Raw genomic sequence first — 27,984 nt, forward strand, 5'->3', positions numbered from 1 at the left:
AATACAACCTATCATTGGGTCAAATGGTATCTGACTTATTTTATACCGATTGTTAGGCCTTTCGTGGCATACTAATTTTGACTACGGAAAACCCTGTTTACCTGATCAATATATAGGACTTATGGCGGGTGTGACCGGTGGACAAGGGATGCTTACTCTTCCTAGGCACCTGATCAGCAGAACTCGTACCTAGAAATTTGGGTACGAGTTCTCCTAGAGAAGTCGTACCCATCAATATCTGGGTACGAGTTTTCCAAGAGAAAAACTTTGTCATTCTACCAAATAGAAATGTGGGTACGGGTTCTCCTAGATACGAAAGCCCAGAAGGCTCATTCGAGATTCGAAATTCAAAATACGCGATTCGACATTCAAAATACGAGATTCGAATTTCGAAATTCAAAATCCAAATTGACCAATCAAAATGTACGTCACAATATATTAAAGATTAGAGGGTACATGCATATACATGTAAACTGAAAATATGACAGAAAGCTTATTCTTCTAATATGTTTACCAAACAACGAAACATTTCTTCTAAAACTATAAATGTTTTGATGCATGCTTAGCATGCAGACAGGCCCGTAGAAAGCGGGAAGGGAGGTGGACAGTAAACTTGTTACAGCTCCCACATATTAATTCTGCACTGTATGTGATAACCAGGTCAAATAATGACGAATACACATCATGATATACCTTAAAGTGAAATCGTATATGAAGCCTATTAACCGATGATGCCCCTCCAACAATTGATTCTAGTTTGATATTTTTTTTTCAAACAATGGAGGAAATTCGAACCATGAATATATATTTATCTCTGATCTATGTTGTATCTTTTTACATTTTTTAGGGTCCAGGAAGCTTAACTACGTGAGCGATAACGGCAAAATACTTATCTATCCACGTTTTAAAAATTATCTTATGCACTGATTCATATTATATCAGCCTACGTATCACAGGAACTGGTAATTTTGTCTGTAATATAATAATAGTAGGGGTCTATAGTACTATATCAATATATTAGGGGGTGATATAGTATAAAACCCTACTATTACTATTGCCGGTTCCTGAGATTATACATGAACCTAGAACATACATGTACGTGTACAAATATGAATGAATGGGACAAGCTATTTTTTAAAATGACTAATGACGCACGTAGTTAAGCTTCCTGAAACATAAAAAAAGAAATATAAAAAGAGACAACATATATGGAAGAAAAATAATTATTCATGGTTCGAATTTCCTCTATTATTTACAACCAGGCGCATCATTCTTTACCCATAGTTCCGTGCGCTCTTTACACTACACCTCTGTTAACGGCTTTTTACAGAAATCTTGTAAAAGTTTCTAATATCCAACATTTATGTTTTCGACTAAATATTCAGTCATACTATGAAATGTTTTTGATGCAATTAAATTGATGCTTACTGTAAATTGTTTAAAATCGCCGTTTTCTGATCCTAAATTTGGAACTACTTCGTAATATGCGTATGAATATAGGGCATCCATGTGGTGAAGATTTGAATGTAAACATGGAATCAAAAGTAAGAAAGGCTGTAAAAATACGATAAAACTTGTGAAATAAGAGACAAACAGCTAAATGGTAAATATGTATTTATTAAAGTGTCAGTGGGCTATGAAAAAAGCCTGATGTCATCACCTGTTACCAGAACTTTTAAACAGAAAGGAAACCGAGAATTATTGTTTATATCATGTGATTATATTGTCACTTGATTCCAAGCGTTGACAGAGGTGTATGTGAAGCTTGAGTAACGCGCCCTCTGGTGAGAGAATGCCAGGCGCGTATAAAAAAAAAATGAACGGGTGAGGAAGATATTTGTACAGGCATCTGAAGTATGGACCCTACTACCAACACCAACACCCCTTCTGATTTCTTTTTTCTGCGGCGATAAATTCTCCGAAATGTGTGGATTTCTTGTCGATCCCATCCCTATTTCGATTTATATATAATCGTTTCACGCTTTTTGTAAGCTTTAGAGATTGGCCTTCTACCGGTATAATAGAATACAGTTTGTTATACCAATAGAAGACCAATCTCTAAAGTTTACAAAAAGCGTGAAACGATTTTAAATATAAATCGAAATTGGGATCTGATAGACAACGAATCCACACATTTCAGAGAAATTATCGCCAAAAAAAAAAAAAAAAGGTCAGAAAAAGGGGAAATGGGTGTTGGTAGTAGTGTCGATACTTCAGGTGCCTGTGGATATTTGGTCAAACACTAAAATGGGTGGTTTGTACCCAGTCAGTTTTCCCCTTCCCTCCCCCTGTACCTACGGGTCTGGTTAAACACTCGATAATCAATACCGGTAATTATAATTTTTCCTTCCTACAAAGAGTTCACAGGTGCTTACCCTAAATCAAAGTACTTAAAGTACTCGTGGGAGTTGAACATTGTGGAAATTCAGTTAGAACAGATAGCACTGGAAGGGTAGGGGGATAAATGACTGAATATTATCATGATTTTAGATACAAATCAATTGTTGTTGTTTTTCAAAGCGTTACAACAGCAAACATGGATAATGGAAGGCCCATGGGCCACAACGCTCCTCGAGTAACTGAAGCCGTGTTGTTGTTTTCTAGAATTTCACCCCTTTGTATTCTCATGAAAAATGTGACCACATATTATGGCCCAAACATTCAAATCAATATGGTTATCAATGCCTTGCAGTTATGAAGAAGTTTTTCCCCTGTATATATACATTCAAGTTTAATCCTAGTTGTAGCTAATTCTAAGGATTCATTACTTGAAAAGGTAGTCCAATATGCTAAACTGTCACCTGAGTATAGTACAGTCCTGTACAGGATCAATGGAATGGTAAATAATTGTATAATAACTCAAAATAAATGAAATGCAAAAAAATAAAAAAAAATTGTCCGGCATCGGAAATGCACAAGCCGAGTTGAGCAAGGAATGGGCATAGAGGGAACCGGCAGAAAGGTTTGCAAGAATTATCAAGCAGGGAGCAAAATTTTGCGTACATAAATTTCAGCCGACTTAAATCCTTTGTGACCTTGACCTTTAACCCTTGACCAAAATCAATAGGCTTCTTTGTCTCATCAAGGGCGATAATCCATTTAAGTTTAATTGAGATCCTATAATTTGTTAAAAAATCATAGTGCAGAAAACAAAATTTTCTCCAAATTTCAGTCTATTTATAGCCACTGTGACTTTGACCTTGTGACCCCAGAATTGATAGGCTTCTTGTCTTACTTAATCGATCTAAGTTTGATTGGGATCCTATAATTCGTTCAAGAGCTATGGTGTGGAAAACAAAATTTTCTCCAAATTTCAGTCTATTTATAGCCAGTGACCTTGGCCTTTGACCTAGTGACCCCAGAATCGATAGGCTTCCTGGTCTTACTGAGGGTGACAATTCATCTAAGTTTGAATGAGATCCTATAATTTGTTCAAGAGCTATGGTGCGGAAATGAAATGTTGATGCGTGCCCGCCTGCCCGCCCAAAGGCACTTCATCAGATCATAAGCCGAGTTCGACTTCATCGCAACTCCGCTAAAAATGAAACACTAGTCAAATAATGTTATTTATTGCCAAGGTATTTGGGATATTATACTGTGGTGAATGAACAGTGGGTGAATGAACCTGACAAAATGGGAAGAATATAGCGGAATCAGACTTGTGATGTTGGAAATCTATAGTGATTAATAAACTATACATGTACAAGATCCATAACTTTTTTTCCCCTCAGTTTGTGAGGGAGAATCCTCATGTCTCTTTCATCTGTAGACAAATAAACAATGTGTTTTGACCAGAGCAATTTCCAATCCTTTTTGCAGCATAAATTCAACATTGTGGCAACTGGGTTAAACTTTGATAGTGAAGTCATACATGGCAGCACCTTATCCCATGCTCTTAAAATTTCTGTTTGACACACACTCATCACATCCACTCAAACATTACAGAGTGCAGCAAAATCTCATTGTAATAGGGAATTCAAAATGGATAACTGGTACAAAATATGGTACATACTATTAAAAAAGGATAATGAATTTGACATATTGATGTCTTGGAAAAGGAAATTTTGACATCGGGGCTCTAAGCGTTTTCAAACATTGTCATTTGATAAAAGTGTTCTACATTTTTAAAAATAGAGATTAATATGTCTTTACATACATAGGTGAGAAAGTTTCCATTATTCCTAGCCGAGACATACCATGTATGCACAAAAAATTCATAAACAAATATCACACTACTCATGTAGAAAATGTGGACCTTACCGTCATCAAGCGCAGCGAAACACGCCATTTCGAGATTTTCGTCGACGAAAGCTCGGTAACAGTAATGAATAGGGTACACTCATTTTGTATCTATTTTGTGACTTTCTTTATTAAAAGACACAGTTCTCTAATGTGTAACGTGCAATTACTACATAATTCAATAACTTGAAGCATGAAGCAGTTTCACTTTGCAACCGGATATAAGAAATTTTATTTCGTATTCCGATCCCAATCGAAAGTTGTTGACTGGGAATGACGTGTTTTAATTCAATATACATGTAACATCAAGCATTTTTTATATCACATTAAAAAAAAAACCAAATATATACACATACGCAATGTTGTAGAGTTATTCCTTGTAAATTTTCTGAGGTTTCGCACCATATTCGATATTTCGCGCCACGGTGTCAATAGGTCTTGTGTGCAGTTGTCGTTCGTTTCCCTATCAATGTTTATAGGTGACGCTGCGCTACAAACGACAATTTTCAACCTTATCTTTTATTTTTCTATGTATATCAGTATCAATTTGATCGAAATCCTGTACTCAAATTGATTTGAATACAATATCATTGCATTTACTTACATGTCAATTATCAAAATTAGATTAATTCAGAAAAGTTACATGGATTATTTAATGGCGGATGTTTATAAAAGTTTATGTTGATTTACCTAGGAGTAAATCAGCTGACACAGAACCCCCGCTGACGACCACTATACAAATCAATACAAATTACTGCGCAGAAAAGTGCGTGATGACCCAGGGAGATTGAACATAGTTCAACTCCCAAAAATGTAAAAAGAACATAGATCGGAGAGAAATATTTATTCATGGTTCGAATTTCCTCTATTGTTTATATATATTACATGTAATAGATAAGTACTTGACCCAAATACCCAAAGCTACGGGCCTGTCTGCATGCTAATCATACAACATAACATTTATAGTTTTAAAAGAAATGTTTCGTTGTTTGGTGAACATATTAGAAGAATAAGCTTTCTGTCATATTTTAAGTTTATATGCATGTACTCTCTACCCTTTAATCTATTGTGACCTACAGGTTGATTGGTTAATTTGGATTTAGAATTTCGAAATTCGAATCTCGCATTTTGAATTTCGAATCTCGTATTTTGAATTTCGAATCTCGAATGAGCCTTCTGGGCTTTCGTACCTAGAGGAAAAACTTTGTCAATTTTATTATAAAAATCTGGGTACGGGTTCTTCAGGAAAAACAACTGTGTCATTTTAAAATATAGAAATCTGGGTACAGGTTCTCCCGGAAAGAAAACCCTTGTCATTTCATCAAATAGATTCTCCTGGAGAAAAACTTTGTCATTTCTCCTGGAGAGATTATGTACATAATTTACTATGCACATGCCTTTCAATTGAAAATATAAAAAAGTATACGATGATCTTACTTGTTTTTTTGTTGTTGTTGTTTTTTTTTAATTGCTGTTTGGTATGAGGCGATAATTAGTATAATTATTGCAATTAAACACTAATTCTAAACCTCCGACAAAGTATTTTATAGCGTACTTCTATTTTCCGGTACGTGCACATCGAGGAGAACTCGTATCGAGATTTATATGATAAAATGACTAAGTTTTTCACCAGAAGTCGTACCCAGATGAAATTTCCATTTCATAAACTGGCATTTTTTTTCTTCAGGAGAACTCGTACCCAGATTTTTATGACAGAAATGACAATTTTTTTCTCCAGGAGAAACTCGTACTCAGATTTGTCCAATAAAATAACAAATATTTTTCTCTTGAAGAACTCGTACCCAGATTTTTATACATGTAATAGAATTGACAAAGTTTTTCTCGAGGAGAACTCGTACCGACATTTCTATTTGGTAAAATTACAAAGTTTTTCTTCAGGAGAACTCGTACACAGGTATTGATGAGTAAGACTTCTCCAGGAGAACTCGTACCCAAATTTGAAGGTGTTGCACGTCTCATGTTAATTTCCCTAAAGGTGTTGCATGAAAGATCGAAAAATTTAAGTTATTCAAATATATGATAAAATCAATTGGAATGTACGGTGGTATAACTAAGCGAGACTCATTTTAAATTAGTTACCAAGGTGTATATTCCTGTTTTGTTGGCTTCCAAAATACATGTATGAAATACAGAAAATATGTTGTTTTGTGTGAAATAATCTTATAAGGGACATAAACTATAACCAATAAATTGGTCAATCATGATGTTCACCATGAAAGCGCAAGTGAATTCACGCACATCTTTTATGCAGAGAATGAATAATTTTAAGGATAATTCAAGTTGCAGAATTTACACTCTCATGACATTTTTTTTTTTAACTGACGCCACCACCCTCGCTCAAAGAAATAAAAGAACGTATTTTTGATAGATGCCTAAATGTGTACACTTAGTTCAGTTCTTTTATTTTGCAACGGTCCTTTTGTTTTTCGAAGAAATAACTAGTTAATTCCATTTACACAAAGAGCACATTAGAGGCACATGATTAAAATTTCCAACTTTTCCCTCATCCATATTATATACTGAAGTCAACTTCTGAATACCATAGACTTTGGTCAGTTAATTATATAGTAAGTGTAAAGTGAAAAAAGAATACAAAAACTTATCTCGGCGAACAACATAATAAATCGTGCGACCGAAATATTATGTCGTGCGAACGAGATATTATGTCGTGCAAACGAGATATTATGTCGTGCGAACGAAATATTATCTCGTTCGAACGAGATATTATCTCGTGCGAACGAGATATTATGTCATGCGAACGAGATATATATGTCGTGCGAACGAGATAATAAGTCGTGCGAACGAGATAATAAGTCGTTCGAACGAGATAATATCTCGTTTGAACGAGATAATATTTTCCAACATAAGAAGGAAAAAAATATTTGCATGTCCTAAATATACCTCCGTAGGAACGTATGTCTTGATTCAACAATTTTTGAAAATAAGTTTAAAAGACGTGTATTGACAAAATTAGCCAAAATAGTTCGAGTTTAAATCAAGCAACAAGCGATTCATATGATTTTTAGCGTTAAAATGGAGGGGTATCCCCGAATTTCAGAAAAACTGCCTCCGTGAAACAAAATAAATTCAGCATGAGTTTTCCTCTTAAAAAAACTGTCGCTTTGAAATTTTGTTTCACGAGGGCATTTTTTGTAAATTTAAAAAAATTGAAACGACTTCACTGGTATTATTTTCAACTTCCCCTGTACGCTAATTTTCCCTAGTAATGTATGGTCTACTGCGTGGTTCAGTGGATAAGGTCGTCGACTCTAAAGAGAGAAAGAAAAAAAAAGGTCGTCGACTCTAATACACTATTTTTAAAACGTCCAGGTTGCACTCCTTCACGAACTCATTTTTTGTTTGTTTATATTACGTTTTCCATCTAGATTTTTTTTTTCGTACTTCGAATAACGTTGAAATTTATTAATGCGTATTAAACTACCCACATATTGTTTTGTGGCCAGAGTCATGTACAGTTGCCAATTGTTGGTTGAAGAAAATAATACTTACGAGTGTAAGAGCTTTTGGACTGTATGTAGTAGCATAGAATATTAAATATTTGATACACTCGTAACATGTAACCGTATACATTGTATCTGATATTCAGAAAAAAAATAATTTTCACGATTTCAAAAATTATCTTGAGACTACATGTATAATGTATTGACACATAAAATGCATTAGGCTAGTCCCTAGTACTGGGGAATCCTACAGGTATTTAAATCGCAAATACGCAATGAAGAAGGTCAGTTCTACGTCATGAGTGCTGGCACGGAGCTCCGATTAGGGAAAATTCCCACTTCGGTGCAACACCCTTTTTCTGGGTACGACAGGGCCGTAAATTACATGGAGGCGGAGGAGGCAGCTGCCTCCTCCAACTTTTGAGCCAAAAAAAAATTAAAATTTAAAGTTCATTAGAATTTATGTTGTTTCCAATAACTAAGAACATGATACCTCCCTTAAAAAGCATTCCAAATCTTTCTTTTAGAATGAGTTAGTCAAGTAACATCTTAGAAGGCCCTAGAATCAAGGATTTTGCACGAAACGTGTTCAGTGTGCACAAAATGTGCTCAGCGTCTGGGGGCCTGGGCGGCCCCCAGACCCCCGCCTAATTTCCTGCCTCCTCCAAATTGAAGGTTAATTTACGGCCCTGTACGAGTTCTCTTGGTACTAGTTCTCCAGAAGTACCTGATCCCACTTGTAGTAGTCCAGGGGTTCGTGTTTGCCCAACTCTCTATATTGTATTGCTTTATAGGAGTCATGAGATTGATCAGTGTTCATTATCTTTACCTTTCATGTAATATTTGTAAAAAAAAAAAATTAAATAAAAAAAAAAAATCTCTTCCGTATATTTCTTTAAATCTGACCCACAGAAGTAAAATAACATTAGGGGAAATGAGAGGGGCGACAAAACACAATCTGGAGAAAATATTTTGTACTTTTATTTGTGAACTTTGAGATATACCTGAAAATAAGAGAGGTGCTGCCTACTCCGGCCCTATATTCCTTAAACTGTTTAGAAACTTTAATAGTACAGTAGTTCATGGTTAACAAAAATGCAGCACATTTGCTAGAGCATTGGTGCTCGCACTTTCTCACCTGAAGTTGTCATGTTTATGTTACAAAAATCAGTATGACAACAGTCGATCTCAGATACACCTCTTCGTCTCCCAAATAAACTTGATGGACGCCCTACCTCTGCTTCTTTTGGGCAGTTCTAAACCAAGGAAACAATAGTTATCATTTTAATAAATTAAGTTTAGATAAGTGTAGTACATGAGTATAGATATAGATGTAGGTGCACAAATTTTAAACTTTATTGGTATATTGATATAGCATGCGGTCTTATTTTCACTGATGTAACGAATATAGTCATGAAATAGAATAGTCATAAAAATGTGAAATTAAAACTGCCGTGAACATAGCCTAATATCTACATGCACTCCCTGAATCTTTTCTCTTACATTTCATTCGAAATTGACACTTCTCTCATCATAGCCAATGAATACATGTTTATTGTAAACTAGTTTGATCCGGATTTTTAGTACCACCTGTCCTTGTAATCATTACCTAATATGGAGCGTCGTCAAGGTCAAAGGTTGTATTGGCTGGATAGTAACGAAATGGTCAACGATATGATATTTCCATACTTACATCTATATTGTAGTTTATATTTGTAAAATATTACTTTAGAGAATATGAATACAAACAATAAAATGTCTTTCTTTATTGTTTTATCGGGTGATGAAGGTAAATCAATATTAATCTATCATGTATTTTAAATTACCCGCCGCTAAAAGAGCAGCCATTGATGTTTAATTTATGATGTCACACCGTCTGTTTCGGTTTATTTCACCAGGATCTAAGCACTGTAAACATGACAAGTCACGAACCGTATAGATTTCAGCCCGTTTTTCGCAAGAAGAAATAAAGAACAGAAGATGTTCAGTCGAGTCGCTGATCAGGCAGACGGTAAACAACTTTATACAAATGTCTCGAACCTCAACTTGTCATTACGCAAATGATGGATCCAAAGTTTACGTAGTCTTTTCTTTTCAAATGACTTGGTTGGGTCGGGAATTTCGAGGAATTTTTTTTTTTCACATCTCCCCTTTGCATTAGTGTAATTAACTGCTTGCCAGGAAGGCATCAACCTATTTATTCGTAAGCTCTACTATATGCACATCTTTGATGATCTTAGAATCTCATGAAAAGCGGAACAGACGGTGTGACGTCAAAATTATTGATTTTTGTGGTCTTGAATACAAAAGAGTTGCACATCATGGCAGCCTCTATAGATTGCGGGAATTTCAATTTTTAACGTTTTCAAATTAGTACTGAAGCTTATCAAGGCCATACATCAACAGAATAATATGACAAATCTTTATCATATAATTAATTCTATCATTTATCTTGTAAAAATCTTTTGGGTTGCCTTTCCCTTTAAAGCATTTTATTGTTTAGATAATAATTCATAGTGCCCTGATAGGGCCATGTGCAAAAGCGCAACAGCATATTTCTTAAAATGTGCTGTCACAATATCACACGACATGCCGTCGCGCTATCACGAAATATGCCTTTGTGCTGTCACACTAATACACAACATACCGTCTTGTGTGATAGCGCGATGGTGTGTTGTGTGATAGCGCGATGGTGTACTGTGTGATAGCGCGATGGTGTGTTGTGTGATAGCGCGATGGTGTGTTGTGTGTTAGCGTGATAGTGCGTTTTAAGAAACGCGCTGTTGCGCTTTTGCAGATATTCCTATCGAGAGACCATGGTATCAGAATAGGCATACAAACGTGAAATTAAAACTTCAGTCAATATAGCCTAATTTTAATACCATTCATAAAGAATGGATTTAATCACTGTAAATCACATCTACATGGACGCAGATTTAAACAAGAAAACGTGAAAATAATGAGTTGTGAATTCAAAATCGTAGTACTGTATATGTATAAAAAAAAATCTTAACCCCGAGTACGTGTACGTATGATAGTAAAATTCAATAAAGTTATTGACTGGTCGGTGAATCACGTGTAATGTAGTGACATTCAGTAATAGTTATTGACTGGTCGGTGAATCACGTGTAATGTAGTGACATTCTGTAATAGTTATTGACTGGTCGGTGAATCACGTGTAATGTAGCGACATTCAGTAATAGTTATTGACTGGTCGGTGAATCACGTGTAATGTAGCGACATTCAGTAATAGTTATTGACTGGTCGGTGAATCACGTGTAATGTAGTGACATTTAGTAATAGTTATTGACTGGTCGGTGAATCACGTGTAATGTACATGTAGTGACATTCAGTAAGTTATTGACTGGTCGGTGAATCACGTGTAATGTAGTGACATTCAGTAATAGTTATTGACTGGTCGGTGAATCACGTGTAATGTAGTGACTTTCTGTAATAGTTATTGACTGGTCGGTGAATCACGTGTAATGTAGTGACATTCAGTAATAGTTATTGACTGGTTGGTGTATCACGTGTAATGTAGTGACATTCAGTAAAGTTATTGACTGGTTGGTCAATCACGTGTAATGTAGCGACATTCTGTGATAGTTATTGACTGGTCAGTGAATCACGTGTAATGTAGTGACATTCTGTGATAGTTATTGACTGGTCGGTGGATCTCTTGTAATGGTTATCATTAAGTAAAACTACTCACTGATGTAGCGACACAGCCTAAATCAAAGACAGTTCCGTAGGAATCGTGGAACACTTCTTTACCGCATGACTGTTAAAAACAAAAGAAAAACCAATTTATAAACTCAAATTTAGAAAATTGTATACATGAGCACAATCAATCGGTATCAATGCATAGGGTGTGTTCTAGTGGTCTACTTGGTGATTTTGTACGGTTATTGCACTGATATATACACAAGAGTATATGAAAAAAGTCAATAAGACACTTCACTAATTTCACAAACTGTTAAATTTAAATTAAACTACTGAAAACAAACTAAGAGTTAAGATGATATAGTTAATTATTAGTACGATGATATTAGACAATACAGTGACGTCAGGATAGCTATAAAAGTGTTGTAATACTAATTAGCTGTCCAGGGTCCAGTTGAAAGGAAGTTAATTAAGTTTACCAGACAGTGAAAAAATGACAAGTTAATTGCCAGTTAAAGTGAGCTATTAATCTTCGGGCAACAAAGGTCTGATGAAAAGGGGAAACAGTATAGCGATATTGATTACCTGCCCTGATATACAGGTGACGTGGTGTCGACACAGACTTGGGTCCTTGGCATTGTAACACAGGTAACATTCTAAACCTAGAAGACAAGCGGTAAATTCCCGGTCATTCAGATCATTACACCAGCCTCATGTCTGTGTAAGTTGATAATCATCGTATTCTAATTATATGAACATGCAACATATATGTTGTTTTAGTTCGATATATATATATATATATATATATATATATATATATATATATATATATATATATATATATACCCTTGGAAATAATTGATTTAAAATCGAAAAATATCAGGGTAACTTAATTGAAAATATTTTTTTCTGCAATAATATCACGTTTATCGCCATGTTTCGAGAGAAAATTAAGCTTATAAATTTTCAACTGAGTGTAAGCAAAATTTCATTAGCGTACGATGCATTTACTCATAATTAATCTGTTTAGCATAAAATTGATGTCCGTGTAAATTATATTCTAACAATCCATAATGATTATTATCAATCGTACCCATTCCAAAGATAACCTATTATATTTTATTATAATTGATGTAATTGTATGCAAAATTTACTACTATTATTGTATGGCAATCTCTACATGAAAATTCCCTCTCCAGTTGGATTACGCGGTAAGCATCAAAATATTGCACGGACGCCTGATAAGATAGATAAGGTATACACAAAGACTAGTAACTAAATGTCCATCAATTTCTAGCATCCAATGTGAAGCTCAATTTCTCCTGATTGACAAGGGTTCACAGGGCAATTCTCAATTCTGATGTTGTCCCAAGTATTTCTTCATATATGTTATGAAAAGGTAGCTAGCTCTCTCTCTCTCTCTCTCTCTCTCTCTCTCTCTCTCTCGCGATCGATCAATCGATCTTGATCTCTCGATATGATATGGTGCTAATAATGATTTGTGGTGGATTTGATAAAAGAAATAATTTGCAATTGAATGATCATATGTCTTTATATTTTGTGGTGAATACAGATTGCAGTTTCTTTTTATGATAATAGGATCCATGGTGAAAAAAAGAGAGATTCAAGAGAACTTATTGAATTCAAGTAACAACGATAATAAGGTATATGTATTATCCAAAATAAAATATCTAATTTCATAATTTGCTTACCAATATTTGAAATGCGTTACCCCAAACTCTACTCGAACACACTGTGTGAAGGGCGGCGTCAGAATGAAGGGCGTGCGACAACTCCCATAGTGAGTGAGTTATGAATAAGCCGGTAAACCGGTTTAATATTCCCAAGTAACTAAACATAATTTATGAATTTCTTATTTATTAAATTGTATCTGAAACTTGAAGACATTATTTTGCATATTTTTTAATCTCAAAGAAAATGATTCGCAAGGACAGAAACAAATCAATTACGGCGCGCAATTTTTGATAAAATTCCTCAAAAAGATTTATGCGTCACAAAACTATGAAGGCGTGGGGTAAAAAGAGATTAACCCACTGTCTAAGAAAAGTGTCGGAGAAAGCTGATTTTTTAATATAGAAAATTATGCTTATATTGCTTCTTAATATTAAAATAAATGATAGATAAGATATAGGTTTCTTATTGGTGAAAATATACCTTCTGATATGTCTTGGAATTGCACAGGTAATTAATTAAGTTGATTTGCCAGGCTTTAAAGCACCTTTTGTCAAAGTTATAACTTTTTACAGTGCATTATACGATGATAATCTCCCTTTGAAAAAATCTTTATTGTGATATTTTTGACAATTTTTCAGTAATATTTCATAAAGTATTAGCGTTTGATTTATAAAAATGACATTCCTTATGATGTTGAAGGGTTAAACTATTTGTTTCAGATTTAACATTGTTTCATTGTATTGTATTTTAGGTTAATTCTGAAAATTGCCTGATTTTGAGAAATCGTTACTTTGTATCGAAAAAAATACCCGCTATGATATATATATATATATATATATATATATATAAAATATGAAAAGAAAACACAGAAATCCTCCGTAAAGCTTTAGCGCTTTCATTACATCTTCAGAAGCTTTACAAAAATGTATTATTTGTAAAGCTTCTGAAGATGTAATGAAAGCGCTAAAGCTTTACGGAGGATTTCTGTGTTTTCTTTTCATATTTTTTGAATATTAGTATCCGATTACTGAGACTCTATTTCAATTTTGGATATATATATATATATATATATATATATATATATATATATATATATATATATATATATATAAAACCTATTCAAACTTTTGGTCATAGTATTTCAAAATTCTTATGCTGCAATTTTTGAGTCGGCTCGCGAAACGAGATGCTCCTTGCTGTCAACGGCGTGTGGATTTATCGCGGCTCACAAACTTTCTGTTTATTCTTACACCGACAGCAAATAAATCCCGCGCACAAAGATCTTCAAAATTCATTTGCTTTTTTGAACAGCTTCATTAAGTTTTGAAGACATATCATACATGTATGTTGACATTCTTATAACAATGTAAATTAAATGATTCCCTCAATACGTTTAAAGAAACTAAACATAGTGCGCATGAATACATGATGTAAGCAAACTAAGTCAATAAGTGTCACAGGCGATTGTACTTTTTTATTAAACATACGACGTACGTGTGTATAGATGTATCAACAACAAAAATAGACTCGTAAACATGAAACAAAAAACTTGTAAGTAAATATTTTATAGTAAAGAAAGCAGTATCTCGCTTTCTTAGGTTGGAAAAGCATAGTAAATATTAAATTGAAATGGTACTGGTCTATTACGACCGATCATACTCCCCGTCGAGGCCTCTTCGAAAGCGTGTCAAAGCCTAAACCATGTTATTATTTCTGCGGGAATCTACCGGGGTGAGACGAGGAACGCACGTTCAGTTTGTTATGTTTTCGCTTTCAGACTATTCTACAGTCAGATATAGATAATCACATTTACCGTATTTTGCCGAATATATTTAATACCCCAAAAGGGCCTGTAAATTGTGGAAATACCATAGTTCGTGTGTACAATCGCATTTAACTTCACGAGAAATCTTTGTGGAAATAATGCAGGTTCTCAAAAAAAGCATGCACTAAAATTTGTATACAGTGCAGCAAATTTGTTTTTTAAGAAAACGACAATCTTGTCCTTATACTCACTACATAGCAGTATTTTCGGGGAAATAATTTCAGCAAAGTACAAGAGTTTGTATGAATAAAGTTTTAACAGACTCGATATTTTCTTTGTTTAAAGTTCATATGATCAATTAAATAGCTGATGCGAGCGTTCAATGTGTTGTAATCAAAACATAGCAATAATCAAAGCCAGTAATTTAATTGGTATTAAATGAAGAATTCAAACGTAACTCATTAAAATTTCGCCGCATTTAGATGGGTAAGTAAATCAGTCATTTACTGCTAAAGGAAAGTTAAAACTCAAAAGGAATCGCATATTCCCAGACCCATGAAAAACGTGCAACATGCAGAAATCTGACAAAATCAAGTGACAAAGGACGTGTACACAAATTGTGCTAGTCACGGTATCATAATATCATGGCAGTTTTAACAATTGCACAATGATAAATTTTAATTGGCTGTTTCATAATAATTAGTTACAGGGTGTAGGATAATTCTTAAAATATTTTTCAAAAATAATTTTACGCTTTTAGATAGGTAATCAACGCGGCGAAAAATTAAGTGCACATTGCATTGAGTCAAAAACCTTTAGTGGTATTTAGTATATGTCCCTTCTCATAAAAAAAATTTAAAAAGTGCGTATTATATTTGGTTAAATCACAGGCAATTGCATCGCTTGGGGGTCGAATTTACTATATAAAGAGTAAAGGTATAGAACTCTAAATATAGGGTACCCAAGTTAGCTGATGTAAAACAATAAATTAATTGATATAAAATTCTACTTTGTATTTTAATTTATTCATACATAATCAATCTACATTACTACCAAAGTTCATCCCGAAATTCCGTATACTTCCCAAGATATGCAGAAATGAACTCGAAATAATGCCTATTATTTTTTGGTCGACTTTTAGCTGGGCCCTGACACTATACGACTACACAGAATGTTTGAGCATTGCAACAAGCTATTACATAGAATGTGCAGCATAAGATATCTTTTCTAAAATTAATTTCTTACCCCAATTCATAAAATGAAGTCCGTAATAGCTGCAAGAGACTGAAATTTTTTAAACCCTCTTTCTTTTATTGTTTTGATTGTAGAAACAAATATGATTCAATTAACGTAGGCCGCGGGTTTACAGACCTTTTTTTTTTTTCTCACTCGAAAACCCCACCTGAAAATTAGAACGATGTATCTTGACAATGTATATACTACTCTGTGAAAATTGTTCTTCATTCAACAGCAGTTTGTTTTTTTTATTTAGTAATTACGTCTTCAAAATACCATTATTTTAACGGTAGCGACACTGTTTTCCATTGAATTATATATATAAAAAAAAATTTTAAAAATAGAAAAAATAGTGATTGACTTTATTCATTGCATAATTCAACTTAAAATAGACAGATTTTGGTGCTGTTCATCTTGATAATATTTGATACATGTATCAAAACAAAACAAAAATGATTTGAAAAATATTGATGAAAAAAAATTCTGGGGTAATAGAGTTCGTTTTTTAAAGAAAAAGATGTCAAAGTTTGATAAAAACCATCAAAGCAGCAGTTTTTAATAGATAACGTTACAGATATTCGCGACGTCATTCAACAACGTTATTCATTTACTTTTCATGCATCACTTCAAAAAGAACTCAAAACAACGTTACTGACTCCTGGTTTTGAAGGGGAAATCTAATATGTATGGACAAAATAATCAATTATTTACAAAATACATATCGAAAAATTTCTTAATATATATAAATGTGTACATATATTGCGCTATATATCTAAATTGTGTTGCGCGGCTAATAATTGAAATTCTTTTCTTCTTTTGGGATCGCATGATCGTAGTAACAAATACACGTCAAATTTCAGGGGGGGGGGGGGGGGGCTTTAAAGTATAGGCAACTCCCGCTCAATTATTCCCAGGGGTTCTGGAAATGTTTTCAGAGACATTTGTAGCAGTACACATAGAAGCATTTCTTTATAGGATATCCCTGACCACCGCTTTTAATTATTCAATGTTGTCCAATCTTCACGAAATTTGTATAGTGGGGGTAGGAATGAAATTATGAACTCGCCATTTTCAAATGTCTGCCATAAACGCGTCCAATCTCTGAATAAAACTTTCATGAACTGGAGAACTCCCGTCCGATTTTTCCCGGGTTCTAAAAACGCTTCTAAAAGCATTCCCAACATCGCCAGCTGTTTCACCTCCCCAAGTTGTCCGCTGCTAAACTTTATACAGTAACAACATACATGTAAAACATTTTACTAGCCGAATTTTTACTAGCCGGAAACGAAAGGAAGACTTAACAAAATCAAACGAAACATGTTCTACTTCGATAATAACTGTTGGTAATATCTATGTGATATCAGTAAAGTATTATGTTCTTTATATTCAGTCAATTACTGTATACTTTATTCAGACAACTGTTACATCGGAATACGGAAGTTCCGAGTTCCCCAAGAGTTATTTCCCTTTGTCGAACTCTTCCGTAAATTATGACGTAAAATATGATGACAGTGGGTACATTTGCTAATTACTATCGTTGTGTTGTTTCTTAAAAATGATATCCAGAGTTTCTGAGACCATCCCATCTCAGGGAAAAGGCAACTTTAGTGAGTTTATGAGTATTGGATAACAAAATGGCTCAAACAAATATTGTTAATTGCCATCTTTCTTTCATAAAAGCGTCACTCATGTAGAAGAGGACACGAATAATGATTCAATAGCCAATTTGATGATCTTATTCAAACAAATTATGCTTGATATGGCCAAAATATGCATACCAGTGATTGATATAAACAAAAGTTACGCTTTTATTACATTAATCGTACGTAATCGTTATGTACAATGCCAGTCTACCATTGTGTACCCACCATACGTCATAAAATGCGAAAGAGTTCGACAAAGGGAAATAACTTTTGGGTAACTCGGAACTTGCGTATTGAATGTGCACGTAAAAAGACGTTGAGTCGTAGGATTTACATACCCGAAAACGACGACGTAAGCAAACCCGCGACCTGCGTTAAACAAGTTACTATAATGATATATTTTGTATGTTAAATGCAATAAAATGCTGACTTTTCAATGCTATCCAATGGACAAATATGGCGAGAAATGACTTTCTGTTGTCATAGCAACAGGGTTAATTTTTTTTTTTATTTTGATATATTTTCCAGTAAAGTATTTAATAAGAAACATGTAAAGTAGGAGCATATTCTGTGACATACCATTTCTCAGTACTTCAGTAATTCTTTGATCATTATATAGATATTAGAATATCACGAAATGACTCGTATACGTCAAATCGCGAGAGCATAAATACTTTTGATTTCCATTAGTGGAACTCTTCAAATTAAAGGCGCGTAAAGTCGTGCTACCGGGACAACGTAAACATTAGGCACACGTAATACGGCATTGAATACAAATTATAAAGAACTACAAATCACAACACTGATCAGAATTATAAAGTTGAAATAAATAAAATTATGTTAACAAGAAAAAAGACAAACTTGTTAAACTATGTGAGGGAGCACAGGTACTGAATTTGCTAAATTTGACAGATATAAAGCATCAACTGCAAGAGCAAGAAGAACTGTAACGGAAAAAAACCCAATGCACATCCAACATAACGAAATTTTCTTGCAAATAATGGGATCCATATGCTTTTAAAGTTATTCTCTCAGACTATGAAGATATTTTATCATAGAATTAGCGCAAGTTCATATGGCATTGACTTTGTAAGTATACATGCACCCCCCTCCTTTTCCAATATTTTAAAATAAATTATCCATCTCTCAAACTGCATTTTTAAAAAATTGTTACGTTTATAACACTAATGAACACAACTGATATGTTTCCGAACTTCATCTAAGCTATTTCATAAATTACAACTGTCGATGGAATTCGGATAGAAAACATCGATTTTTGAAATAGATGTGATACATTATGTAGCGTTCAAAAACACGTTAGTTTTATATATTAGTGTTAGGTTTTTTTTAATGGCTATTTTACCATATGACACCACGTTTATATATATATATATATATATATATATATATATATATATATTTTAAAAAAAGGGGTGGGGTGGGGGTGGGGGGGTTATCAACGTTTTAATTATGTCCCGCTAATCTCGCACTTGCTCGCGAGACTTGTTCATTGACGCGCAAGAGTCATCAAAGCGCGATAACTCTGACGGGCTGGTAATAGGAAGTATTCGCGAGTGCTCTGTTGATCAAGAGTTTTTATATAATAAAAGAGTATAATTTTATTTTGCGAGTGATGCTTCTCGCAAAGTTACGCGATAATAAATTTCTCGCGCATGTTTAGGAATTTACAGTACTTTCTTTTTGTGACATATGAATAAAGGAAGGTCAGCAATTTTCATATTTTTTTTTACAGGGCAGCTTTTTCGATATATATGGGCTAACATATAAATCTGTGGATCATAGGTTTGAATCTCGCAGAATTTGAATTTTATAATGTGTCAATAAAATGCACTTAAATTGCAAGAATTTATGCAAAATATATTGAATCAGCTCAATATTATATGTATGTAATACTTTCCTTTTATTATGAATTTCTTGGGTTCTCAAGAATTTTTTTTAACGGAAACTACTATCCAGTCCCCCTCTCCAATTAACCAAATTAAACATGTAAACATTTCAAACACCAAAGAAATTGTTGAGAACCAAAGTCCTTGCACTATGCACATTTTGAAGTTGTTTCCAAATCCTTAGCTTTGAAACTGAGAGGAGTTAAAAGGACAAACCATGTACTCAATTCATAATAATACCTCTGAACTGTATAAGTCAACAACACGTAATTTTCTTAAAAAAGAATATTATATGAAAGCCTCAATAATACCTGTTATATAAGCTCTGATGTCAAGATCATAAACTGAGAAGAGATTTAAGTCTTAGAATCCAACTAACTTTTGAAATAATTTCCATAAACGAATAAAATTTGCAGTATTCTAGTATGTATTTGATTTTTTTTATATATAAATCAGCAGATTTATAAACATTCGAGGTAGATAAATCTTAAGGTATAAGTACTCAAAATTTTGACTAAGTGTATATTCTCAGGCCTGGTATGATAAATGATATACTATAATAATAGTTAGGATTATCTCCTAATAAAATATTAAAACTCTGCTCTTAATTTAGTATTTCCCCAACGTATTACTCGTAAGAAAATAAATGTCTTGCTTGGCATCATGAAAAACAATTTGCCTAACAAAAAGCATATTTTGTTGTGTATGGTTTGAACATGTTTTATGTATAGATGAATGGGACAGCTATAGAGCTATATCGTGAATAAAGCGTTAACGATTCGTGAAAAGTATGCCGGGGTGAAGCGTTATATATAGTTCACAGGCTACCCAAATGTATTTTCAAATATGAAAACCTACTGCTAAAAGAAATGGGAATGAAATATTTGAATTAAATGACACAGAATGGAAAATGATCTTCAGAATGCCCTTTAAAGTTACAAGTAATTGTAAACTGCAATGGTTTCAATACAGAATTCTGAACAAAATTTTAGCTTCAAACTCATACTTATTCAAAATCAAAATTAGAGATGATAAGAATTGTACATTCTGTCAGATAGAAGAAGAAACAATTGAACATTTGTTTTGGGAATGTGATGGTGTTCAGCATTTCTTAAGAGAATTTGAAGTTTGTTTTGAACATAAGACCAATCTTCAAATATCAATAACAAAAAATAATTTTATTTTTGGATTTTTGGATGAAAAGAAAACTATACAAAATAATCTTGTTCTTTGGCTGAAATATTATATCTATACTATGAGGTGTAAAGGGAAGACACTGAATGTAAATGTTGGATATCGCTAATGAATACATTTTATGAAAGTTTATTGCATATAAAAATGGTGAAAAAGATTTGTTTGACACCTGCTGGAACCGCTGGAATGAATTATTTCATTGAGTGTTTGTTTTATGGTTTGTTTGTTTTTTTGTTTTTTGTTTAAAAAATATATATAAATAAATTTCAATATATATGTACCTTTAATATATTAGATAATGACTGAATTCATCTCTCTCTCTCTCTCTCTCTCTCTCTTTCTCTCTCTCAGAAAAGAATATATACATATACCTTTGATAGCTTCTAATAAACATTTTGTACAAGTTTCTTTGCAGAATGTATGTATATATATATATATATATATATATATATATATATATATATATATATATATATATATATATATATATATATACTGTATGTATGTTTAAAAAAAATGAAATTTATTTCATTCTAGAATCTATTATACACCTATTTACTGGCGATAAGGACAACAGCAAGTTTATTGTCCCCCAAGACAACAACTATTTCCTGCGGCGCATTGTTCACAACTGCAGGGCATGATTCACGAGGAAACTGCTATCATTACAATTTGGATATATATATATATATATATATATATATATATATATATATATATATATATATAAAGTCTCTTTTTTGGAAGTAAAATTGACGTTTATAATACTTACTGTGACGTCATAGTACTTTCGTGTATGTAGTCGTGCGTTACGTTGCTATGAGAGATAAACACGACTGAAGAAGACCGGTAACGCTGTCGAAATATTTCTACTAAGTGTTTAGAGTTTTCTCTCTCTCTCTCTCTCTCTCTCTCTCTCTCTCTCTCTCTCTCTATATATATATATATATATATATATTATACACCTACCTATGAGGACAATAGCAAGTTTATTGTCCCCCAAGACAGCAAATGTCGAGGGGGACAATAAACTTACTACTGTCTGAATAGTTAGTAAATACATGTAGGTGTTTTATTATTTACTTGTGTCAGACATACCAAAGTGAAGTAAACTAATTCGAGTTATAAGACTTTGACGTCACAGAAATGAAAACGCGGGAAAATATATAGCATCGGGTAAATTTCCCCAGAGCAGATTGTTCAGAAACTATTTCACGGCTAGCGTTATCCAGAAGAAATGGAAAATTTATTCACCTAACATTTATATTGCAAAAACATTCTGAGGTATAATAAAATAATATATTTATATATAATTATATAAACTTGGACAAGCAAATATTTCAAAATGAATTTATTCAAATGATTATTTTTCTGATATCAGGCCCCTTCCTCTAAAATAAAGATAGATATATCGAATTAATATGTTTTACGGCGTGGCCGTGTTTGAGGACGAAGCAAAAAAGTTTTGGCATTAGTATCTATATCCAAAACAGGACAAAAATAACCCGAAGTTAGCACGAGGACAGAGCTGTATCAAAGCATCGTAATTTTGGACATTTGATCCGCCTACATATTGAACGCGGGAAATATAACGCAATCGATGTAAACAGTACATTGTGACGTCATATTCAGCGTGGTTATTTAGCAAATTTACAAACATAGCGTTTGAACCACAACAAAAAACATGGCGTTAATCGTGGAGTGATTATATATGATTAAGAAAATAAAATTTACAGGATTTTACGGATTTTATGTAACATCTCAGAATGACGTGAACTAGGGTAGACGAGATTCAAAATGGAGGAATACATGTCCACGCGCTAATATTCGAATCGACGCCATTGGTACCAAACTATTCAAGTTCCATAGGTATGGTTTAATTTTTCATTATATTCCTATATTTTCCTTTAAACATGTATATACGTGTTACCTATAGGGAGAGCTCCGCTCTCACGGCCCTTCGGGCCGTGAGAGGGCTTCGCCCTCTATAAGGCATTCTGGGCTTCTGTATGGGGTGATTAATAAATGTACTTACACACACCACTCGACAGAAAACTGATAAGGACAACGAACTGGTGTACTGAAAGTCAAATTAGTTCACATTAGAATTTAGAAACCCAAATACAGTCAAAAGATTTTTATATCAAATAGTTCACTAATGGGAAATTAATCAAAATGCCGAGCTCTATCAGATGTATGTGTATACATTTACCCTATTCTCAATCCTATCAGACAATAGCCGTGTTTCGAGTTACTCCGGAACACCCGGGATTTTTCGTATTTAGCCACGCCGGTCACGTGATATGAGCAAAATGTTCCACAGGGGTACTTCCGGTTAATTTTGTTTACACTGGTAACAAAATTGTTTTTGACAAAATATAGATTTTGCGGCACAAACTGTCGCAAATCAGATAAAGGATAGCAAGGGATATATATTTACTTGGGAAGATGTCAAAGTTTACCTTTTCCCAAACCCGGGAAAAGCGTTCACGCAGAGGAAACGATGGCGTCATTTGTGTAGAAAACCACGAGCAGCCGAAATTGAGTGCGATTATTACATTCCGTGAAAGCTGAACCAACAAAGAAACATCATTGTTCTAGCCAGTTTGCTTATATTAACTTTTAGGAAAACCAAGAGGTTTGTACTGACTCTTAAAAATATAATATAGACTGTGCAAAATCTTGTCAATCTTCAAGAATAGGTATACTTGTACCCTCATCTACATCTGAGCAGTGTATGTATTTTACAACGGTGTTCATGAGACATTAAATAGATGATAAAGCATCATATATTAGAGAATTTCAATTATGAACTTATGGTTCAGGCTCATAAAAATTATGAAGCAATTTCACAAGGGAGTGAGAGGGGGGGGGGGGTATATATATCTGCTAATTAAATAAAATATGAGAACACCAGATAATATATCCCTACGGATCTATACTAGAATTTGCATGATCATTTATTCAAGCTCCATACTGATGGTTCATTCACTGCAAAATTTTGAATTATATCAAAGAACATTGATCTTTTCTCCAACTTTTAATACCAATCAAGCACAGGCAGTATGCATCGCTTGGGGTCGAATTTACTATTAAAGAGTACTCTTTAATAGTCAATTCGAACACAAGTGATGCATATTGCCTGTGCAATCAAGGTACTTTACATGTACATCAGATATGTACATTTCCACTCAAACTACTTGTATACAAGAATGGAACCAGCTGAACATGAGCCAGGTTATATATTATATATTTGCTCTCCTACCCCTTTGATTCAGTACTGTGTAAGGAAATATACTATTGAGTATATATATTTCTTAAAAAGAATAACAATTTTCATTCATATTTTATTCAACATATATATACACAGGTTGATAACAATGGCTGATCTGCATATAATGACTGCTAGTTATTGGCTGGTATGCAGTGAAAGGGAGCTAAAAAGGAGTAAAAAGTTCATATCAGCCAGGTGAGAATTAATTTCTTCTTTTTTGTGTGTTATACATATGTAATTCTTTTCTTTTGCTGCTTCAAATCTTGTGTATTTGAAAATTTTCAGTCTAATATTTGGCAATGTTATAGGTAGTGTGGTTTAAATAAACCAGTGTTAAGGAATATCCAGTAATGGCATGACATCATGAGAGTTTGGCATACCGACATTCAGATGATTAATGATGAAACTGAAGACCTCAAGTGAAAGGCATGGAAAATTATCCTGTTCCCATTAACCTGGAAAAGAGGAGGGATGCCACAATATTGATAATAGACTTTTGTCAATTTGAGAAGCAAAGATGTAAAAAAAAAAAAAAAAAAAAAAAAAAAAAAAAAAAAAAAAAAAAAAAAAATAAATAATGCTGAAATTATAATTCATGTATTTGTTAAAAATACTGTTCACTGTACATACATGTATATTTTTTTTAACTTATTTGGAAATACATGAAGTAATTCATATTAAAACTGAATGTATGAGTTTTCATGATTTTTATCAATAAAGCTTACCATATTTATTGTACAAATATCTGATTTCCCCTATACATTGTAGTCATATGAGAGCTTGCTTGCATTCAGAGATATGACATCATGTATAAAGCCGAGTTAAACAACTTCAAAATCTACCCAACATGTTTTAAATGAACACAAAAGATTCTTCCTAATTTCTTCTCTCTTTTTTTCAATTTTGTTCATAAATTTATATTTAAGTCAATTCACCTTTTTCAAACTTTTGATGCATATGACGGATTTCCTCTGTATTGCTATATCTATCAGGCCCAGCACAATCTCTATATTTAACTATATAGTTTTATAAAGCTATTTCAAACAGCTTCATTAAGCTAGTTTCGATTAAATTTCTTAAGTGCAATGACACATAACAATATACATGTACTTTGAACTAACCACAACACTATTCTATGTATAGATCATATGTCATTTTAAGAATTTTCATGAAAAGAGAATTTCTTTTGTATTGATAACTGTCCACTGCCTTATGTGTGTCGAAGCTTTGATAAGTATATGATGACTTTACAATGTGGAATCTGTAACAACTTAATAATCCTAAACATTTGACAATTTTGAATCAAAATTCTTCCTAAGGTACATAGTTTAAGAAGCTTTTTTTGTTTACAGTGTGTTGTTTCAAGTACAAGGATGAAATATTTTCACTTAGAAATTAAATTTTTATGCTTTAAAAATATATTTGATAGAAGATTTGAAATAGTTATATCAAGCAATTTCAATTAGCTTTAAAAAGCTATATAGCTTGATTAGCATATTTATATAGCTAATTATACTAGAGATTGTGCTGGACCAGTCTGTGAGCACATATTGAAATTATGTTGCTGAAAGGAATTATAATATTACCTTAATCATGATCAGATATATATTTTGTTCAGTGATATAAATATGAGCAGTAATCACAAATACCTACTGGATTGTGAAAAGTCAATAAAATGACTACAACAATAAATAGTCATGCTAAAAATTCTTCCAATTACATAAGTATATCATTAGAAGTCAAACTCCAAAGACTTAATTTGTAGCACAAGTATTAGTTGAGAAATAATTATTTTCAAATTCAATCTAATTAAAATTAGATCTTTGATCCGCTCATGCAATCGCTACACAAAGGACTATACACCAGTTTCATAACAAGTGCAGTCTTTTCTTAGAGATCAGCTGAGCATAGTGAAGATTCAAGTAAATTAAAAGTCAAATCAATCTAATTAAAATTAGATCTTTGATCCGCTCATGCAATCGCTACACTTTGTGTAGCGATTGCATGAACGGATCAAAGATCTAATTTTAATTAGATCGTTTCAAATTAGACAGCATATTGACTATACCCAAGTAGATAATTTTATCCTCACCCACATATGGCTATACCATTGCACTCAGAAACCCAGACTAATTCAATTTAAACTAGCTTTAAATAATAAAGCCATTTCAAATACCTATAATATTATAGCTAATCTATTACTTTTCACTGTGTATTGTCATTATCTATATTTTATATCAATAATTATCAGGTCCAGTCCAAAGACTATTTCTACCTATGTAGCTACTTATAGCTACCTAGGTATTTAAACCTACTCCAGGTAGCTATTTTTACCTACATTTTCCTTTACTTGCATTTTGTGGCCAAACGCAGGAACAGCGCAACATGGTGTGTACCAAATTTCTTGATTCACTTATACTGACAATGAATACCACAAAAATATTGGACAAAAAATGATTACTTTCAAATTTGCATCAATAACTGCACCCACTTCCATTCTCTAGGAACTTAGGATCAAAGATACATGATAAGAAGTCTAGAATGTTTTACAAATCTTTATTAATTTTAAAGTTAACATTCATGCACTCTTACATTAAAAGTTTTTGAGTCGATTTTTCATGCAATTTTCTCTACATTTTCCACCCTCGTAAAGCATTTAAATTTACACTCCGAATTTTGTCATGCACATGTACAACATGATACATAAAACGACTGACCTGTTTAAAAGATGTGCCTTAATTATTATTTATTTATATCTTTAAAAACATGTAAAAGTAGGTAAAACTAGCTACTTTAAGTAGCTTTAAATACCTAGGTAGCTATTAATAGCTACGTAGGTAGAAATAGTCTTTGGAATGGACCTGAATATATATGTTACATGTTTATGCCCATTTTGGCCCTGATTTGGTAACGTAAATTCTATTTCACATAGGCCCTATAGACTGTACTGGACCTAATGCCTGCTTTAAATGAAGCAGTGCACATTGTGTTTTGTTTAATCATATATATATATAATGTCGTCATAATTTTCATTTTACCAGTTTGACAGGTTTCAGTGAGTCTAATACGTTCTTTTCCTTTACTCCTCCGGTTACTAGACAGCTGGGCCGGGCCTTGTGTGAGTTACACGACATCGTCTTCTGTTCTTGACGAAGTCTTTCGTTGTATTTCGTAGATCAATAGTAGCTTATCAAACGCTCATAAACAAATATGTACCGCATACACCCCAAACTATTAAATGTGTATTTCAATTTCATGATGATCGACAAAATTAAGCCTAGGCCTAATACACGAAGTGTCGACTGTTGGTAAACAAAGGTAAACAACGATAAACCGGAAGTAACCCTGTGGAACATTTTTGACGCGGCGTGACTAAACACAGAATAAACACTGTGTTCCGGAGTAACTCGAAACACGGCTATTGTTAAAATTTTGCATTCTATTTCTACACATGTGTAGTAGAAGCCGATACGTAGAGAGAATATGTTTTTACAGCCCATGATTTAATTTTGTGGCAAACTAAATATCCCGGAGTGTTCGTAACTTACCGATCATGTTTATTAAACCGTAACGTATGCATGAAAGGAGGGATTACGAAATCTATATCTGTTATACAGCGTATGCAAAGATAACGAGAGTAGGATATTCTCACGTTCTATATTAAGGAAATGAAACACTTTGCATTGTTTATCATACAAACTACTTGTGCAAATCTGAGCAAACTAGGAAGGGGAGCCGATCAGGATTCAGTATATTTCCCGAGGGAAAGGGTACTTTTTCACCGCATCGCAAGCTTTTAATTTTAATTACTTCCTACATTGCCATGTTTTAATTTCATATTAACACCCATGGATGGAGTTGTCATATTCTGATTTCAAATTATCCC

At 33.3% G+C, this 27,984-nt stretch overlaps 1 protein-coding gene and 3 long non-coding RNA genes across 6 annotated transcripts in view; 2 read left to right on the top strand and 2 right to left on the bottom strand.

Moving 5' to 3' along the window:
* LOC125665877 (uncharacterized) overlaps positions 1-27,702 on the bottom strand; it is a 50,388-nt gene extending 22,686 nt beyond the window's left edge. For all 3 annotated transcript variants that reach the window (XM_048898836.2, XM_048898835.2, XM_048898834.2), the window contains exons 1-5: positions 27,647-27,702; positions 22,860-22,904; positions 11,970-12,046; positions 11,434-11,502; positions 8,860-8,977 (exon numbers count right to left, since the gene is read on the bottom strand). In XM_048898836.2, coding sequence (XP_048754793.2) covers positions 8,860-8,977; positions 11,434-11,502; positions 11,970-12,046; positions 22,860-22,904; positions 27,647-27,653 — 316 coding nt within the window. In that variant the 5' untranslated portion in view covers positions 27,654-27,702. The remainder of the gene's footprint in view (positions 1-8,859; positions 8,978-11,433; positions 11,503-11,969; positions 12,047-22,859; positions 22,905-27,646) is intronic.
* On the top strand, positions 11,984-21,476 carry LOC125665889 (uncharacterized). Its single transcript, XR_007366413.2, has 3 exons — positions 11,984-12,105; positions 12,984-13,048; positions 21,362-21,476. It is a non-coding gene; the product is annotated as an uncharacterized LOC125665889 (long non-coding RNA).
* LOC125653727 (uncharacterized) lies at positions 23,058-24,834 on the top strand. Its single transcript, XR_007362043.2, has 2 exons — positions 23,058-23,462; positions 24,195-24,834. It is a non-coding gene; the product is annotated as an uncharacterized LOC125653727 (long non-coding RNA).
* LOC125653726 (uncharacterized) lies at positions 24,158-27,516 on the bottom strand. Its single transcript, XR_007362042.2, has 2 exons — positions 27,137-27,516; positions 24,158-24,553 (listed from the first exon to the last, which is right to left on the bottom strand). It is a non-coding gene; the product is annotated as an uncharacterized LOC125653726 (long non-coding RNA).
* Positions 27,703-27,984: the final 282 nt, after the last annotated feature.

The sequence above is a fragment of the Ostrea edulis genome, chromosome 10 (genome assembly GCF_947568905.1).
Source record: "Ostrea edulis chromosome 10, xbOstEdul1.1, whole genome shotgun sequence".
Taxonomy (NCBI): Eukaryota; Metazoa; Mollusca; class Bivalvia; order Ostreida; family Ostreidae; genus Ostrea; species Ostrea edulis.